General features: G+C 32.7%; 1 protein-coding gene across 8 annotated transcripts in view; it reads right to left on the bottom strand.

Annotated features, from left to right (window-relative positions):
* Positions 1 to 17,818, bottom strand: part of LOC143253134 (uncharacterized) — a 331,617-nt gene that overhangs the window by 4,321 nt on the left and 309,478 nt on the right. For 7 of the 8 annotated variants that reach the window (XM_076506466.1, XM_076506465.1, XM_076506468.1 and 4 more), the window contains 6 exons: positions 14,383 to 14,609; positions 9,100 to 9,292; positions 8,326 to 8,431; positions 7,126 to 7,353; positions 6,248 to 6,415; positions 2,493 to 2,700 (listed from right to left, as the gene is read on the bottom strand). In XM_076506466.1, the coding sequence (XP_076362581.1) occupies positions 2,493 to 2,700; positions 6,248 to 6,415; positions 7,126 to 7,353; positions 8,326 to 8,431; positions 9,100 to 9,292; positions 14,383 to 14,609 (1,130 nt within the window). The remainder of the gene's footprint in view (positions 1 to 2,492; positions 2,701 to 6,247; positions 6,416 to 7,125; positions 7,354 to 8,325; positions 8,432 to 9,099; positions 9,293 to 14,382; positions 14,610 to 17,818) is intronic. The other variant, XM_076506471.1, reaches the window with a different exon arrangement.

Raw genomic sequence — 17,818 nt, 5'->3', positions numbered from 1 at the left:
TATAAGTGACAAGTGGGGGTTCCTTAAAATACTTAGAAGTTGTACGATCGTGAGTGAGAATGTTGAAGTTTTGTTTGATGACTTGGACATCTTTAGAGGTATTAGGATGGTAAGTAAGGATGATCGGTATTCGAGAATTTGTAGATTTAGGTTTTGGTATTAGGATGTATTGTCGAGTTACAGAATGGGCGGCTTCTTCTATTGAAGACTTGAAGTACAATCGACTGATAAAGAAATATTTCATATCTTTTATTTCTATTCGATTTGTTCACTGCAGAATATTCGCAGTTTTAGAAATTGGGAATATGGAAAAGACTGAAACCCATAACCTGGGTAAGAAGAGTTGTAGCGGAGGTAAAATGAGAATCAGTGGGTATGTAGTGTACTGAAGACGATAAATGATAACAGTGGGTATGTAGTGTACTGAAGACGATAAATGATAATATTCAAAGAAGACGGGAGTGTCTAAAAAGTGTAAGCTCTTGTAGGAAACTGTCCATGTGAAGATGATTAAAGTAGAAAATAATTTAAGTCACTCACGGATGTGCTGATAGCACATACAACGTTTGTAAAGAGTAGGAAGTGTTCCTTGATAAGTGGAGAAAATCTGATTCTCTATATAACCAACAGATATCTGGTAACCTGATAGAGGACTGTTGCCTGAAACGTTGTTTTCTTGTTCTATTAATAAAATTATTTTAATTTGGAGAGGTTTTCACCATAACTTTATATCATGTTTCCATTTCGGTACTTCCTCTTCTGAGCAATTATCTTATTACTTGAACTATACTGAGTATAGTTATTGAGTTTGTTTTTGAATTTCGTGCAAGGTTACACGAGGGTTATCTGCGCTAGCCGTCCCTAATTTAACAGTGTAAGACTAGAAGGAAGGCAGCTAGTCGTGGGCTACCATTTTATCAACGAATAATGGGATTGACCGTTACATTATAACGCCCCCACGGCTGAAAGGGCGAGCATGTTTGGTACGACGGGGATCCTAATCCGCAACCCTCAGTTATTGAGTAAATGTTCCAGTAGTGACAGAAAAGGTAATATATAATGGGACAAACGTTTACGAGATGTTACTCTGATCTGTATAAGTTGTTGTGAGTATTTCTTGTTTAAAATACACATACATACCTGTTTTGTATAAAAGAGTGTGAGTTTGGTATAATATTTTTTCGAAATAGATCAGCGCTTTGTTCAGATGATTTCTCTGTATTTGGGATAGAGTCATGTCTTGTTGCTCGCCAGAAATTATAGGGCGTCAAATTGTTCGACGGTACAGAAATGATATGAAGCAAATAGATATTGTCAGAACAGCAGAACACCCCAAGTGCACTGTATCCAGAATCCTGAAACGTCGTAGGACTACAGAAAACGTTGTTCCAGGAAAGTCTGCTGGTAGGTGATAAAAATCAATACCCGAGATTACCGTCCTTTGATTAAGTTATCACGTCAAAGTCGAAATAAGTCTTGCAGCATCTTAAGACAGAGGTGGCATAAACACATTCATTCCAGGTTATCCAGAAGAACAGTGAATAGAAGACTGACAAACAGAGTTATTTTGTAAGAAAGGCAATCTTCTAACCTATATTAACCACAATGCACTACCGTCATTATGTTACTTGGACAAGACAGCATGCCAACATATGGTTAGGACGCTGGTTGTATGTCTTTTTTTTTATATAGATAAGTCGTATTTCCGGTTTGTTAAATCCAATAATAGGATTAGTATTAGTCATTTGTCTGAAGAACAGATGAAGGAAGACTGCCTTTTTACATGGAACACACAAGAGATGGTGCATTTTATGTTTGGGCAGCTATTCGTGAAGGAAAAAAAACTGATTATATAGGGAAACGTCATGTCACTTTCTACAGTCATCACATGGAAACGACATTTATGCTATATGCCAGGGCAAGGCTTAGCAATAACTTTTTGGTCGAGGATGACAATGTTACTGTTCACAGTTTTGACCAGGAGAACGTTACGAACTTACCATGACCAGCAAAAGCCTCTAGATTGTAATCCCATTGAGAATTGTTAGGTAGAAGTTAACTAGAAAATTGTTAACTCGGCTTATTACAGTACCTGATTTGCAGCGCCTTCAGTGACAAGTTGGGATAAAATCGATTACATACATAATATCTTCGATACTATATCGATTTTTGATGTCATATTTTATCGTTATATGTGTTTTGGTGAGGTTTTGTTATAATAGGCGAAATGTTGAATTACACATCTTTCTACGCATGTCTTATAAAATTGTTTGCTGTTTTAATCAGTTGTTCATGACGTCATAGAACATGTCTCATTAAATAAGTTATACATTGAGATATTTAATAAAATACGCATTTTTATTTTGACAGCGCTAAGTATATTTGTATATTATTTTAATAATAATGATCTTATTTGTTACAAAATCTGCAAACATTTTGGTAAATATTAATTTTAACTTTTTATGACTAGTGAATATTAAAAGTTGTCTTACCACAAGTTTCTCATTTCTTGTCGACGTTGCCTCATAATTTGTTTGTACTCAGAAATACGGAGCTTTTTTCCATCCACAATACACGTTCGTTTCGGACGTGGCCTGTAGCGGTAGTTGGGATGTTTTTCCATGTGTAGTTTGCTGAGTCGAGATTGCTCCTCATAGTAAGGTTGCTTTTCAGCATTCGACATAGCCTTCCATCTAGCCCCTAAACAACATAGACAGTTATTTTCAGTTTAAATTTGTCAGTTTAAGAGTTTTTGCTTATAATTTGACCTTATCCTAAAACATATTCAATACATGCTTGTATTTTAAGGAATTAAATTAAAAGTAACGTGATATTGAAGGACAAGTTTGATATTTTTGGCTTATTAGCAATAATGTTATAACGTGCATCAATTTCTGTTACAAGCAACAACCTGTACTGAGGTTGAGTGATGCCAACATAACCAAGCTTCATTAAACTGGGATCTTATTACAAATTCAATAAAGCTGTGGCTCTCATCAACTAAATCAAAATGTTACTATGTTACCAACTTGATTAAACTGTGACTCTGTTAAAAATGTAATCAAGCTGTAGTCCTGTTAGAAATTTAAGTTACGACCATGTTAACTTAGTCAAGCTGTGGCTTTCTTACTAAGTTAAACAATATATAGTTTTGTTATGAAATTAATCAAGCTGCAGCACTGTTATCAACTTAATCAAAGTGTGAACCTGTTAGGAGCTTAATCAAGATATTACTTTGTTGACAACTTAATCAAGCTGTGAAAATATTATAAACGTAATCAAGCTGTGATCCTGTTAACAATTTAATAAATCTGTAATCCTATTATCAACATGATACATAACGAAGCTATGGCTTTGTTGCCAAATTAATCAAACTGTGGCCCTGTTACCAGCTTACTCAAATTATGATATTGTACAAACTTAATCAAGCTGTGACACTATTATAAACGTGATCAAACTATGACTCTGTTACCAACTTAATCAAGCTGTGACACTATTATAAACGTGATCAAACTATGACTCTGTTACCAACTTAATCAAGCAGTGGTCCTGCTATTAACTTGCTGAAGTTGTGGATGTGGTACCAATTTAATGATTTTGTGGTCCTGTTAACAGCATAAACAAGCTGTGGTTCTGTTACCAATTTAATCAAGCTATTACTCTGTTACCAATTTGATTAAGCTGTGACAGTATTATCAACTTAATCAAGATATGGCCCTGTTACCAACTTAATGAAGGTGTTATTCTGTTACAAACTTAATAAAGCTAAGGCATTGCTTACAATTTAATCATGATGTGGTTCTGTTACCAACTTAATCAAGTTATGATCTTCTTACCAATTTAATCATGTTGTAGCTTTGTTATAAATTTAATGAAGGTTGTATTTTGTTACAAACTTAATAGAGCTGAGGCATTGTTTACAACTTAATAAAGTTTTGATCCTGTTACAAACTGGGACGTGTTAGCAGTTTTATAAAGCTGTAACACTGTTACCAATTTAATCAAGCTATAGCCAACTTGATGAAGCTGTAGTATGTTACCAATTTATTTAAGTTGTTATTAACTAACTTAATCAAGGTGTGCACATGTTACAAATTTAATCAAGTTGTGGTTCTTTTACTAACATAATGAAACTGTGACCCTATAACAGCTTAATCAAGCTGTTACGAAGTTAATTAAGCGGTGGTCTTGTTATTTATTTGACCAAGCTGTGAACCTATTGCCAAAATATTCAAGATGTGGTCCCGTTACCAACTTAATAAACGTTGTATCCTGTTACAAACGTATTCAAAATTTTATGCTTTTGCCAGCTTAATCAACCTGATGTTATGCTAAAAGCTTTATCAAGCTTTATCATCGAATTAAGCATTCTGACTTTGATACTGAAAGAGCAGGAAGACAAAAGATAAAAACAGCAACATTTTCACCATTCCTTGCGTATTTATTTCTCTTAACTTATAACTGTTTGTTTTTTTTCAATTTTGCGCATAGCTACTCGAGGGCTATCTGCGACCCTCAGATTATGAGTCGAACGTCTTAACCCACCTGGCCGTGCAAGGCCTAATTTACAACACATGTAGTATATGTTAAAATGTTATGTTATGTTAGGATTAATTAAAAATAATATTAGAACTGTGAATTGAGATTCAAATCTTAGATATCAAGAGAAGCTACCAATACAGATTATCCTAGACCATTGTGCCATATATTTATTTTTGGATTCTCTATCCATCCCTAGACCAGCTTTTAATTCAACAGTTTTAACGTACTGGCAATGGAAAGCGTTTCACCACTAAAATTATCAAAAACTACTTACATAACGTATCACTACGTATGTTACAGTTATCAACAACTCCTAGTTGAGACTAATATCTACTAGTGGAATTTTCTTTCTTTTCTATCTTCCTTTTCTTGTTTGTTTGTTTTCAGACTTTCGCTCAAAGCTAGACAAGGGCTATCTGCGCTAGCCGTCCCTAATTTAGCAGTGATAGGCTAGAGAAGAGGTAGCTAGTTATCACCATCCACCACCAACTCTTGGGCTACTTTTTACGGGCGAATAGTGGAATTAATCGTTACATTATAACGCCCCCATAGAATAAAGGACAAACATGTTTAATGTGGCAGGGATTCGAGCCTGCGAATCTCAGATTACAAGTCGAGCGCCTTAACCACTTGGCCATGCCGGCTCACTTCTTATGCTAAATAAATATACAAAACACTTTTTTCTTAAACAAAAATTACTGTAATTTATGTACTTCAATGTTAACTTGACTTGCATATTTGGCTATACGTTTTTGATGATAATTTTCTACATTCATTTTTCATATTTCTTCTATATTTAACTAATTGTTTCTCTGCTGCGCTGTTTATAAAAAGTAAAAGCAAAAATCAATCCAGACCACTGGTCATACATCAGCTGAATTTCCTGCTTATTTTTCCGTAATGAAAGTTTATACTGACTGCTATCTCCATGTTATTTTTGGTAATGTGTAAACACGATGTATACGTTTTTGTAATTGTAGAAAAATCGAATCTTTGGTATATGAAAAAAAATGTTATTGATCATAAGTAAAAGTGAGCGAAATGAAGAGTAGAGCATTAAACCTTAAAATGTGTCGTTTAATTATGTTAATTTTAAATAAGTATAGTTAGATGATATTTCAAGATTAGCAATTATTATTATTTATAAAAATAGATGAAATAAGCTTTTAAAAAGAATGTTCAAAAATTATAATTTTGACCAACATATCACATACTCAAAGTTATTTCAAACAGTATGAGGCAGACACTATCTTTTCAGTTCTACTTAATCGAAAATTCACTATGTCGTGAAAATCCCAGTAAAGACTCTTGTGATCAAGTATGAATATTTCATAAAAGACGTTGAACCAGCCGCGAAAATTTCATACCAGTGAACTTCAGCATGAAAGTTGGAAAACTTACGAGTTACAGTAAACAAATGTTCGTATGTTTAGAAGGCTAGACCAGAGTTTGTAACCAAAAATTACACAGACATCTTAATAAAATATTCCAGTTTACATGAGAATCTGCTAATAGATTGGGCTGGGTTAATTAAAGAGTACTTCCATAAAAGTGAACAACTCTAATGAGCAAATTTGTCTTTTGCCCACGATAAAACACCCATAAATTATTAATGTTTTATGATGAAATATTTGTAGAAAATACTTCACTACAATAAAGCTTAGTACAGTTTATGATAGTTAGTAATGAACTGGCAATGTCTTACCAAGTATTTTAGAGATATTGGAATTGTGCATATCAGGACAAGCCTTAAGAATTTTTTTTCTTTCATCTTTGGCCCACACCATGAAGGCATTCATAGGGCGTTTGATGTGAGGCCTACCCTCTGAGTCCTTCTTAGCCTGGCGAATAATCTTGGCTCCCAGTAGTTTACCTGTAAAACGCAATAAAATAAGTGGTTCATTAATATCTGTGACTTATTGTTCAAATTGTTATGCAAACAGAACGATAAATTATTTATTCCAACTGTATCCCTGTTTAGATTTGGTTCTTATTCAAGAAATATATATTTTTATCCCAGCTGTATCCCTACTTATATTTGGTTTTTTATCTAAACCATGCCACTAATCAGTAATGTTCACATTAGTATATTTCTTTCAATAAATCTGGATGAATAAGATATTTTAGCGAAAGTAAAGTACCAGATTTTCCCGAAGTAACAGCATTACATTTCCTTTACACATACCAACATAACATGCATCTAATTTACGTTTTATCTTTAAGGCTATCAAAGTTAATTAGATAAAAAACTTGGTTAAATATTCAATAATAAGAACTATGTATAAACTGGAATTTAAAGTTAAAATAAAAAGTGCCTCCTAAACTTAACAACTAATTCTTCAACTTGTGCTGCACAATATTATCATAAGATATTTTCTCTTAAAATGAATGAAGACACTGTGTTAACTCTTTCATAACATTGCTTACACATAAGACATTTTGTATTTATTATTATAATACAAGACAAAACTTGTAAGACAAAAACCTTGAAACCAGAGGTTGAAAGCGGCATTTCAATATCTAGCTTTGAGATGCAATGCGTTTCTAACTCATGTGGATCAAATGATCCAAAATTTATTTTACCCTGATAGGTAATAACAGTCTCGCCTTTCTTGTCTTCTTCGTTCGAGAGCGTACTGTTTGTGTCAATTTTGGAATTGCAGGATGAAGTAGAGAACGCGCCCGTATTCTGAGAAGTCAGGTACATCTGTAGGGGGAGCTGTTTGTCATCTCCTGTGAGAGTCAGACCAGTAGGGGAAGACTGTCCCAAGCCAAGTGTTGAGGTTGGAACTCCTTTTCCCACTAAGGTACCTTGTATTAAGTTTAAATAGTTTCTTTGTTAAAACTTCGAATATTTTTCTTAGACATAAGCAAAACCATAATACCTAAATAAAAATATGCATTTTAAAGAAACTTGAAATTGACACTTCAAGAGCATATATTAAACAAAACGTATAGATTACCAACGAACTTATTATTTACAAAGGCCCTTCAGTGCCATCTGTTTAGAGCTTTCCATACCATTATTTGCCATTCTGAGTGATAATTCGAAAATAAAGAGGCATAGAGTAATCTTTCAAATAAATTGCCTCTCAAAATCTCAAGATATATGAATGACGAATTTATCTAAACGTTTAAAATTTTGATGTCATTTTGTTTTTTTACATGCAAAGCAAGAACGAAAACAGTCACCAAAGTATCTCGTGTTATTCTGTAATTTTTTTTTTATAAATCAAATGATTGATTTTAAAGTTCAAATGCTATGGTTTATAACAATGATAGAGCGTTATCTAATTTGATATTCCTTTATTACACCATGTAAACTATGATATAAAGAAACCAAACTTTTAACTATGGCGTTTACATATAATTGAAGATAATTGAAACAATCACGACAGTAATTAACCACATTTTTTACAAAGAATAATTTACTGTGTTTATTATAAACACTTTAAGAAACGTAGTCTGAACTTTTTTCATAAATCTTTAATAGAATTTCAATTTTTTGTGTAAATTTTAATGTATATACGACATAGAAATGACTTAAACATACAATCAATAATTCTTAAAGAAGTTAGAGCTAACTAAATAAAGTTAAACTTGTAAGTACACTATTTACATTATATAAATGTATTTATTTTTTTAATGATTTTGTTGTATTGAAGACATTAGTTTCCAACGACGAAAAAAGTTCCTTGTCTAGGAACAAGGCTATGATTAATAGTGAACTAGCAAAAGTATCCAAGAGAATTATATATTATGTTTTAACTAACAAGTTCTTACTGGGATGACCGACAATTCCACTTAGCGGCAAATATGACGTTGGTCTCCAGCGAGGAGGAAGTATGCCGTAAGGACTTGTTCTATGAAAAAACGGTGAAGTTGCCACCTAGAAACATTAATTATAAAACTGAGATAAAATATTTCTAATTAATGTAAATATATTTCACTGATATACATAAATTAGGTGGAACCGATGGCAAAGCTATTTAACATACTGTGTACAATTAATTCCAGCATTAGTTCGGTTTGTGCATGTAATCTAAAATAACCAGTTACTAAATGAATATATCGCTTTAGTTACTGAGCTGTAACATTGAAATTGGTTGATTTTCGTTAAACTAACTTATGTATTCTAATATAACATATGATAAACTTATTAAAAATTTAGAAATATATATGTAGAAATTATTCTAAGTAAAATATGCACGTAAGTTAGCAACGTGACAATTGGAATGATAGATATTTTAAATCATTGGTGATAAAGACTTATATAAATGAAATAACCTTTGGATAGAAAAAAATTAAAAACATTACAAATGAAAATTCCAAAGGAACAGCAATACAAAAGTGTCTTTTTAAGAATGATCCCTTCAAATACCGAAATAATAATAAAATGTATTAATTTTTATTCCCCATACCACTCTAAGATCATTAGAATGTTTTGAAATTACTAAGATTTAAACATTAATAACTCTCTAAAACATTCCAGATTAAATAATTAAACCAGATGTTTAGCAAGGTTTTGAAATTAGACATTGTGAATAGCTTCCATACCGACACAGTATTATCGGTTACCCCTCCAAGTAGACTTGCTACACTAGACACGTGGATAGAGGGAGAAATGAACGAAGAAGTTACATGGTTGTTGTTATGACTTGGGATACGCCATTTGTTTAGGTTTGGAGACTGCACAGTGTCCCGTATTTCTTGTTTAACATTAATTTGAGAAGTTGGGCTGCAACTGACACTAGAATATAAAAATTAGAACTGTATAAAGTTCATCATGTAAGTAGTTGATACTTTAAATCTTTCAACACACGAATGAGAGATAATAGCTTTGAATAAAATGTTTAAGGAAACATTGTTAAATACTGTATCAATTCAAAATTCTAATTTTAAATGACAAAAATGTAAAATGGTTTAAATCTATGTTAACAATTTCACAAAACTTTTCTTCAAGAAAAATATTACAGCTTAAATACACAGAATATACGACTATAGCAACATAAGCTCAAAGATACGTATGATGACAAGTAACACAACCTCATACCTAAGGACTAAAATAATATAACCTGATTATGATAGTATTAAAGTTTATAACATTGTTATAATAGTATGGAAAGTTATAACTGTGAATTCAACGCAGTTGATGAAAAGACTGGATCTAAGAGTCTGGTAGCTTAATATAAATTAATTACTTAATAAAACAGTAGCAGAGATGGAAAATATCACATTGAAAGCTCTGGTTAACGTTTGAAACTATGAATTCATTTAAACACCACAGACCAACATAAACCTTGAGAGAAAGGAATAAAAACTAAAGCTGCTTACACTTTAAAGTACATTCAATGATTTAACAAATTAAAGGTACAAATATAAGATTTATATAGTATATAACTTTAAAGAAATGGAAAATGTAACGCTTATTACATAGGGAGGGTTAATTGCACTTTACAAAACAATGTTTTAAGCTCTTTAGTGCCTTTTACTTTCTCCATCGTTAATGGAAATTAATCTGATGGATAATAAATTGATTTAACTTTGAAGTCTATGGACAAAAGTATGTGTGCGTTTTCTTATACCAAAGCCACAGCGGGCTATCTGCTGAGCCCACCGAGGGGAATCGAACGCCTGATTTTAGCGTCGTAAATCCGTAGATTTACTACTGTACTAGCGGGAAGCTAAGGACAAAAAAGTCGAATTCGATCTATAACTTTGAACTACGTGTACTATTGGGTTATAATAGTTTAGGAGAATTCCACTACTTACCACACAAGTTAACTTAAAGAGTAGAGATCAGAGCTCGCGGCAGGGATTTAGGTTTGAATTTATCTGACCCCAAGCCGAAATTTAAAGATAAGTATAACCGAGTACGCTTATAAATTTTCCTTCTCTTCGCCCAGCTCGCGAGTTGAATGTCTTCGTAGGCTTATTGTTACGAAACAACTTGAGAAGAAAAAATAACTGAGAAAAAAACAAAAGAAGAAAAAAAGAGAAAATATAATAAAATTGGCAACTGGAATGAAATTAATATTAACTTCAAGTAAGCAAAGACAGAGAACAAACCAACAACTGGCAGCAAAAAATTAAAATCGAATTTCAATTTGCCTTTGAAAAAGAAAGGTCCATCTTTAGAAAGTGCTCGGGCTGTAAGGTTTTTATTCGTTAAAACTAACGGCTATGTGGGATTAGGGTCTTTCAGGTCGGCGGAGAATCTGAATATCCTATGTCGAGAATTATATGTGAGGAATTAAAGAAACAGAGATAAGCTAGACCTATATCATAGTGAAAAGTATCATTATGAGAAAAACCTATACTCTGAATAGGTGAAGTAAAGAAAAACTGTAATTGACCAATATTTATTTTCTAACATTAGGCCTGGCATGGCCAAGCGCGTAAGGCGTGCGACTCGTAATCCGAGGGTCGCTGGTTCGCGCCTGCGTAGCGCCAAACAAGCTCGCCCTCCCAGCCGTGGGGGCGTTATAATGTGACGGTCAATCCCACTATTCGTTGATAAAAGAGTAGCCCAAGAGTTGGCGGTGGGTGGTGATGACTAGCTGCCTTCCCTCTAGTCTTACACTACTAAATTAGGGACGGCTCGATGCAGTGGGCTAACAACCTACTCACTTAAATACCTGTTGAAGAATCCGCAAGCGATTGCGGCCCTGTGTTCCTAAATGGGATCTAATGGTGATAACTAACTAACTAACTATTTCCTAACATTATGTAGCCACACAATAGTAGGTATAATATATAAACTTAATATTCTTAACATTATTTAATTTCGAAGTCTAACACTTTAATAAGCGTGTGTTACTGGGTTATAACATTTCTCTTCAGTGACCCTGAATACAGTATCTCGGAGGGATAATTTCATCTTTAGTGATATGTTGACATTCTACTGTACTCAGACATGTCACTTCACAAGTAATTCAGGGAGAATGGGCGGGAGTAATTTCATCTTCCTTAATTTGTTGACTGTCACTTCAGGCTTCTTCCTAATTTAGCCATACCTTTATGGCGGCTAGACATGCATTGCAGGAATTTCATGTCTTATAATAGGCGCTAATTCACTCTAGAGTCATAATTTGCTCCACAGCAGAATTTCACTGTCAAATTGTTGGGAATTTGTTGTGAAACAACATACAGGTGCTAATCAAGTCGCTTGGCGCTGATACTTCAATCTGTAGCGATATTACACAGTGTTAGCATATGTGAACCGCTCTTATAAAGACTAAGGCATTCCAGAACCCCGGATGAAACTCTTTTGAAACAATAATTAAGGAGAAAAGTATGTTATCTCGTAACTCTGGATGGCAGAGTATTTACTTTTACACCTAAGAAAGTAAATGGAAAGAGTAATATGAAGTTATATAACCCTGGCTTGAAGGGTATATATATATATATACACATACACACGACACACCTACACAATTACAAATGGAAGAGTAATATGAAGTTATGTAACCCTGGCTTGAAGTGTGTGTGTATATATATATATATATATACATACACTTACAAATAGAAGAGTAATATGAAGGTATATAACCCTGATGTGGATTGAAGGGTATATATATCCACTTCATTTATAAACGGAAGAGTAATATGAATGTTTATAGTTCTGGCTTGAAGGGTATATAAGCTTTCTGTTACAAATGAAAATTTTTTGTGAGAAATTATAATTCTGAATTGAGGATTTTAGAGGCTTATACTTAAGGATGGAAGGGTATACATAACAACTCATAACTCTAATTGTTTATGAATTAATTTAATCTAGAATAGAAACATGTCACAGTTTATAAGCTTAGTTATATAGGGTGAATTAATTTAATCGAGGCTAGCAAAAATAACGTCTTATAGCTCTGGGCGGGTATAATAAATATTTCTATAAATAATAACTTTATGCAATGAATGTATAAAGGTATAGTTTCATATAAATACCTGAACAGCCTTAAGTTTCTGATTGGAAAATAACGAAACCCTAAACGTTTAGGTAAAATAATACAAATTTTAATTAAAAGAGCAAGGTGATTATAGCTTCAGGTAAAAGTATGAGAAAGTTTATACCTCTATTACACACACATTTTATATAACATAAAACGCCAACCCTCCAGAAGAATAAACGTTACACTTCTAAAACAAAAAAGATGTTAAACCTCTAAAATAAAAAGACGAGAATAACAAAGTTAAATCTCAAGAAAAAAACCGTTAAACCTGTAGATGAGAAAATATTAATATCTTCCAGAAGAATAAAAACATTAAATGTATCGATGAAAAAACAGAGTTAAGGAAACATAAACATCTGAAGTGAAAGTTAAGGAATTTAAACTACAGAGGGGTATAAGAAAAGATAAACATATAGAGTAAAGGGTACGGAAGATTAACCTATAGTTGAGGGTATAAAAACTTAAGCTAGCATATTGTAGTAAGAATAGGAAAGCATCTAAAGTAAAGGAAGAGAAAGAATTCAGTTTCTATATTTGGAAGTATGAAAATGAATATCTCAGAACAAAAGGTGTAACGTCTCATTCCTTCAGAAAAGATGTTAACAAATCGTAAAGATCTGAATAAATGTATCATAAAGGTAGACTTCTAGAAGAAAGTAAAATAGAACTTAAAAATTTAGATTAAAGGGTAAGAAATCGTAAGCAGCTGTTTTGTAGGTCTTAGATCTAATGATGATATGAGAAGAAAACTTAAAAATCTCAACAAAAAGCGCAATGAAGTATAAACTTCAATATAAAAAAGACATTTTAATCTCTAGAAGAAAATACAAAAATCCCTTAAACCTTAGTATCAGACAATGTGAACCTGTAGATAAAAATATAATAAAACTTGAAACTTTATGTGATGTCCTAAGAATGATCAAACTTCTAAATTTAAATATAAGAAACTTAAATATTCCGATGAAATGAAAACCAACAAAGTTTAATTAAAAGGTGAAAGCTTAAAGAAGTTTAAACGTGTAGATGAACACACCTCAAAGTTGAAAGTATAAGACTTAATCCTTTAAATGAGGAAACTCATACTTGTAGGTAAACAAAGAATGCTTAATTGTATAGAAGAAAGTTGAAGAACTTCTATGTAAAAATGAAAAGTTACTGAAACTTAAACGTTTGCATGATATGGTAAGAAGGATTAAAACTCCAGATAAATAGTAACAAAGTTTAAGTATCCATATAAACTTTAAAAATTATAAAAGAAAATTTAAGCCTTTGAATAAAAAGTTACAAAAGCTAAAATTTCTTTCTGAAAGTATAAGAAACTTTAACCCTTCAGTGTAAGGTTAAAGCAGTTAAAACCTGAAAACCACATGGTAAGTTAGTTAACAAAAGAGTAAAAAAGCTTAAATCTTCTAGTCGAACGTATACTAAAGCTAAGACACTTACATGAAAATATAAGAAAACTAAAATTTCAAGTTATACATGAAGAAAGCCTAAACCTTTAAATCGAAGAGTAAAAACTTAAACCTCTAGATCAAATGGTAATGAAGTCCATAACTCTAGACGAAAGACAACGAAAGGTGCTGAATTATCTAGATGAAAGGATAAAAAGTTTTTAAGCATCTAGATAAAAGTGTAAGGAAGTTTCAAACTAAATTAATTTACAATCGTCTGTATGAATCGGTAAGAATGACTCAATCTATAGGTTTAAGTATAACAAATCTTAATGTTCTACATAGAAAAGTATATAATTTTATATGGTTGGGTGCAGCAATATCATAAAAAATATTTAAGTGACAGAGCTTCTTTACTTATAGATCTTAACTGGCGTGTCTGTGTCAGGATCGTCAGCTATCGATAATTTTATTTAAAATCGATGTTATTGTTTTTTTACCTGCTTGTGTTGCTACCGCAAGATTTAGGTTTGCTTAAGTTCAATGGCACCTCGCAATCTGGGATTATTGGGTTTGTAGCCTTTGGGGTTGGAGTCCTAACTTGGTTGTTAGTCGATACGGGGCTGGCCTTCTCGGTTGTGAAATGCACAGAGTTATTGGATGAGTTATACGTCGGAAGAACTGGCAGAGCTCCAGGCATCCATGGTTGAAGTTGAGACAGGAATGACTAGGGAAAGATAAAAAATGTTTATTTACAGAATATAATAACTCAGTCAGAAACAATTGCAATATTATACAGAACAGTGAAAAAGTGTTAGGATAAGAGGATATTTTTGTCATTCTTTCCATTTTATGGGACAAATTCTTTCATACTATTAAAGAATATAAATTTTAACACTATCATAATGCTTCACTGATCCCTGTTGACAATTGAATGAGCCAGAGTGAGAATACTTATCATTCTTTGGAATTACCTTATACTTGTACCAAGGACATGTCATAAGGGTTCTGCTTGAATGAACGTACTGATCAAATTTAAGGGCTGAAATAACTATCATGATACCTCATGCAATATTTTAGCTATATATAAAGATATACTAAGGATGTATGATAGAATAACTCAATGGAGCACCACTCCACAAAACATCTTAATAAAAACAGTGCTTCACACTATATATCAAGTTTGTTGTTATGTCACGGCCCAAAAATGTAGAAAAATATCAGCAGACCAGAGAATTCGCTTTAGGTGATGTTACTGGACGCATTTCTGCTGACTTGAAATGCTCCGAGCTCGCTGTCAAGTACACCCTAGATCATGAGACTGAGACAGGTAGTTTTGAAAACAGGAAAGAAAGAGATTCAGTGACACTGATGTTATTTAACTTCGTTGTTTGTAACCTTCGGACAGAAGGAAGACTGACACTGATCTCAGGCATGAAATAAATGACCGTGTACTAAATGATAGAAAACTGTCCAGATGGTGTCAAGAAGACTCAACAAGAATTGAATATTTGGTTGTGTATCAAGTAAAAACCTTCACCTCGATCTCCGAATATTGTCAAGAGACTAAAATTTGCTAAAAATTACAAAAACTTGTCAGTTAATGCTTGAAAACAGGTGTTATGGACGGATGAGTCCAAGTTTGAAATATTTAGTTCAAAATGTAAGTTGTATGTCAGGCGGGAGAAAGGTGAAAGATACTTATGTCAATGAATAGAACCTACCACGAAGCATGGTGGAAACAGTGTGATGGTTTGGGAGTATTTTTCTCCTAAGACGACAGGATATATTTGCAAAATATATGGAATAATGGACCAGTGTAAGCACCATCAGATACTGATTCTTCATGGTGTATCCAGTGATTTGTGTAGTATTACTAAAGTATTTTTCTAGCAGGAAGATAATGACCCTAAACACTAATTGCAGAAATATTTTGTCTAAGAAAAAGCTGCTGGTATCATTCAAATGATACAATAGCCCTCACAGAGCCCCAGTATTTACCCAATTAAACAGATCTAGGATTTGATAGATCAGAAACTTGACAAATCAATAGTTACTTCCAAAGAAACATTATGCGAGTGTATTAGAGACATTTGTAGTAAAATACAAAAGGATACTTTGATTAAATATGTTGCAATGATGCCTGAAAGATTGTCTGCAGTTATGAAAGCAAAGGGAGGATACACAAAATATTGACTGTTTGCTGAACTCAGGCACTTTTCTGAATTTTTGTTGTAATAAATATGAATAATAATAAAACTTTGATATTTCACCTCTAATTTAACTTCCATTATTGTTTGAAACCAGCCTGAAATATAATTTTTGACTTTTTCTTAACACTCTTACACAGTGTTGTACGTGATGAATATACTGGTTAGAATTAACTATTAACTATTGGCATGTACCATGGCAGTAATACGGTATGGGATTTAACTCTGAATACCAGTCAACAAAAACGTTCAAAATAAATGTATTCCAAAACATATGTAAAAGTCTAAAAAAGGCGAACTCGGCGGATATAGAAAAATTGTAATTGTTCGTTCTTAAACTACTTATTACAAAAATGTCATGGTTTTCATTCAAATTCCGTATATAATAGTAAATAACTCAAAAGTATATTCTGACGAAAATACTTTCTGAGTACAAGAAGTTGATTACAAAAACAGCAGAAAATCTATAAAATACTGTAGGACATATAACACAATGTTTAGAATATAGTTCTTAAAGCAATTCAAGTTTGTTTGTTTTGTTTTTTTCTTTTGAAAGAAAAATCGCGTATATCGACTTTGCCATTGTTAGCAACCACACAACTTGCATAAGAAATGAGCTACTTTGTGTAATCCTCGTTCACAAATGTCCGTCCCACGCTTACATTTCTAACAGAAGATAATGGCTCTCAGTCTATTATTATACATAGACTATAATGTTGTACTAAGCTACTGTGTGTAGGCAACTACGTTTCAACGTTTCTCATTTCAATGATTATGTTCTCGCCCTAGATATTTACTCAAAAGGAACCCGAAAATCAATTTACCGGGAAAGTCTAGCGAGTTGCACAGAATGAAAGCTTCCAAACACCGACCCAAGGAATCAAAGGAAGCATCGTGGCTGCATCACCAGCGCGTGATTTGTCTTTGCTTTTATCTTCTATTGTTGAGGTGTACTTTATCTACATGAATATTTCATGCCTTAATGCAAGCCAATTGAATAATGGCCATTTATAACGCAAACAGGACTTCAGTGTTCTTAATATTTCATAAGCAATGCTTTCCCCCTTCTAGTTGGAGGAAGATCAAAGGCCACTCACTGTAGAGTACTTAACTCTGATTTAATTTTGCTTGGCAATTATTTGAGAAGTGTGCCTAGTCTCGATTTAGATTTCTGATACATTTTTACTTAAGTGAGAATTTCACCAAACTTCCACAGAAACAAAGTTCATGGTTAGAAGTTTTTCGAAATGCAGAAGCGCGTGCTAACTTAGTTTAACGTTATTGGTTGGCTCATAAAAATATCTTTTCCGACCTTCTTCTGCTGATAATATAATTAGAATGTAAACAAAAACCTTTCGGTTATAATTTATATGCTGCAAATATTCAGACTTAGGAAATCCAAATACAAGGTTGACTGAAACATATGTTTAAGACAATACTTTGATATAAATTTATTATTAACTTTACAAATCTGATTATTATTACATATTATATATCAAACATTTACACTGGTTGACTACGGCAATATATTTATTTTACCTGCATACCAAAAGAAATCAATAAAGCACATATACGATGCTAAAATTCTATACATACAGCAACTCTGAACAATATTAAAATACATATTTGTAAAATATTAGATACAATGACACGTAGGTCAATAGGATAAACATATACGTAAAAACTGAAACACTAGCCTTGTCTTCAAGGTCGATCTATATAAACG

This window comes from Tachypleus tridentatus, chromosome 6, assembly GCF_004210375.1.
Source record: "Tachypleus tridentatus isolate NWPU-2018 chromosome 6, ASM421037v1, whole genome shotgun sequence".
Lineage (NCBI taxonomy): Eukaryota > Metazoa > Arthropoda > Merostomata > Xiphosura > Limulidae > Tachypleus > Tachypleus tridentatus.
The sequence above is the reverse complement of the archived record's forward strand: the minus strand, read 5'-3'. Positions and strand labels throughout refer to the sequence as shown.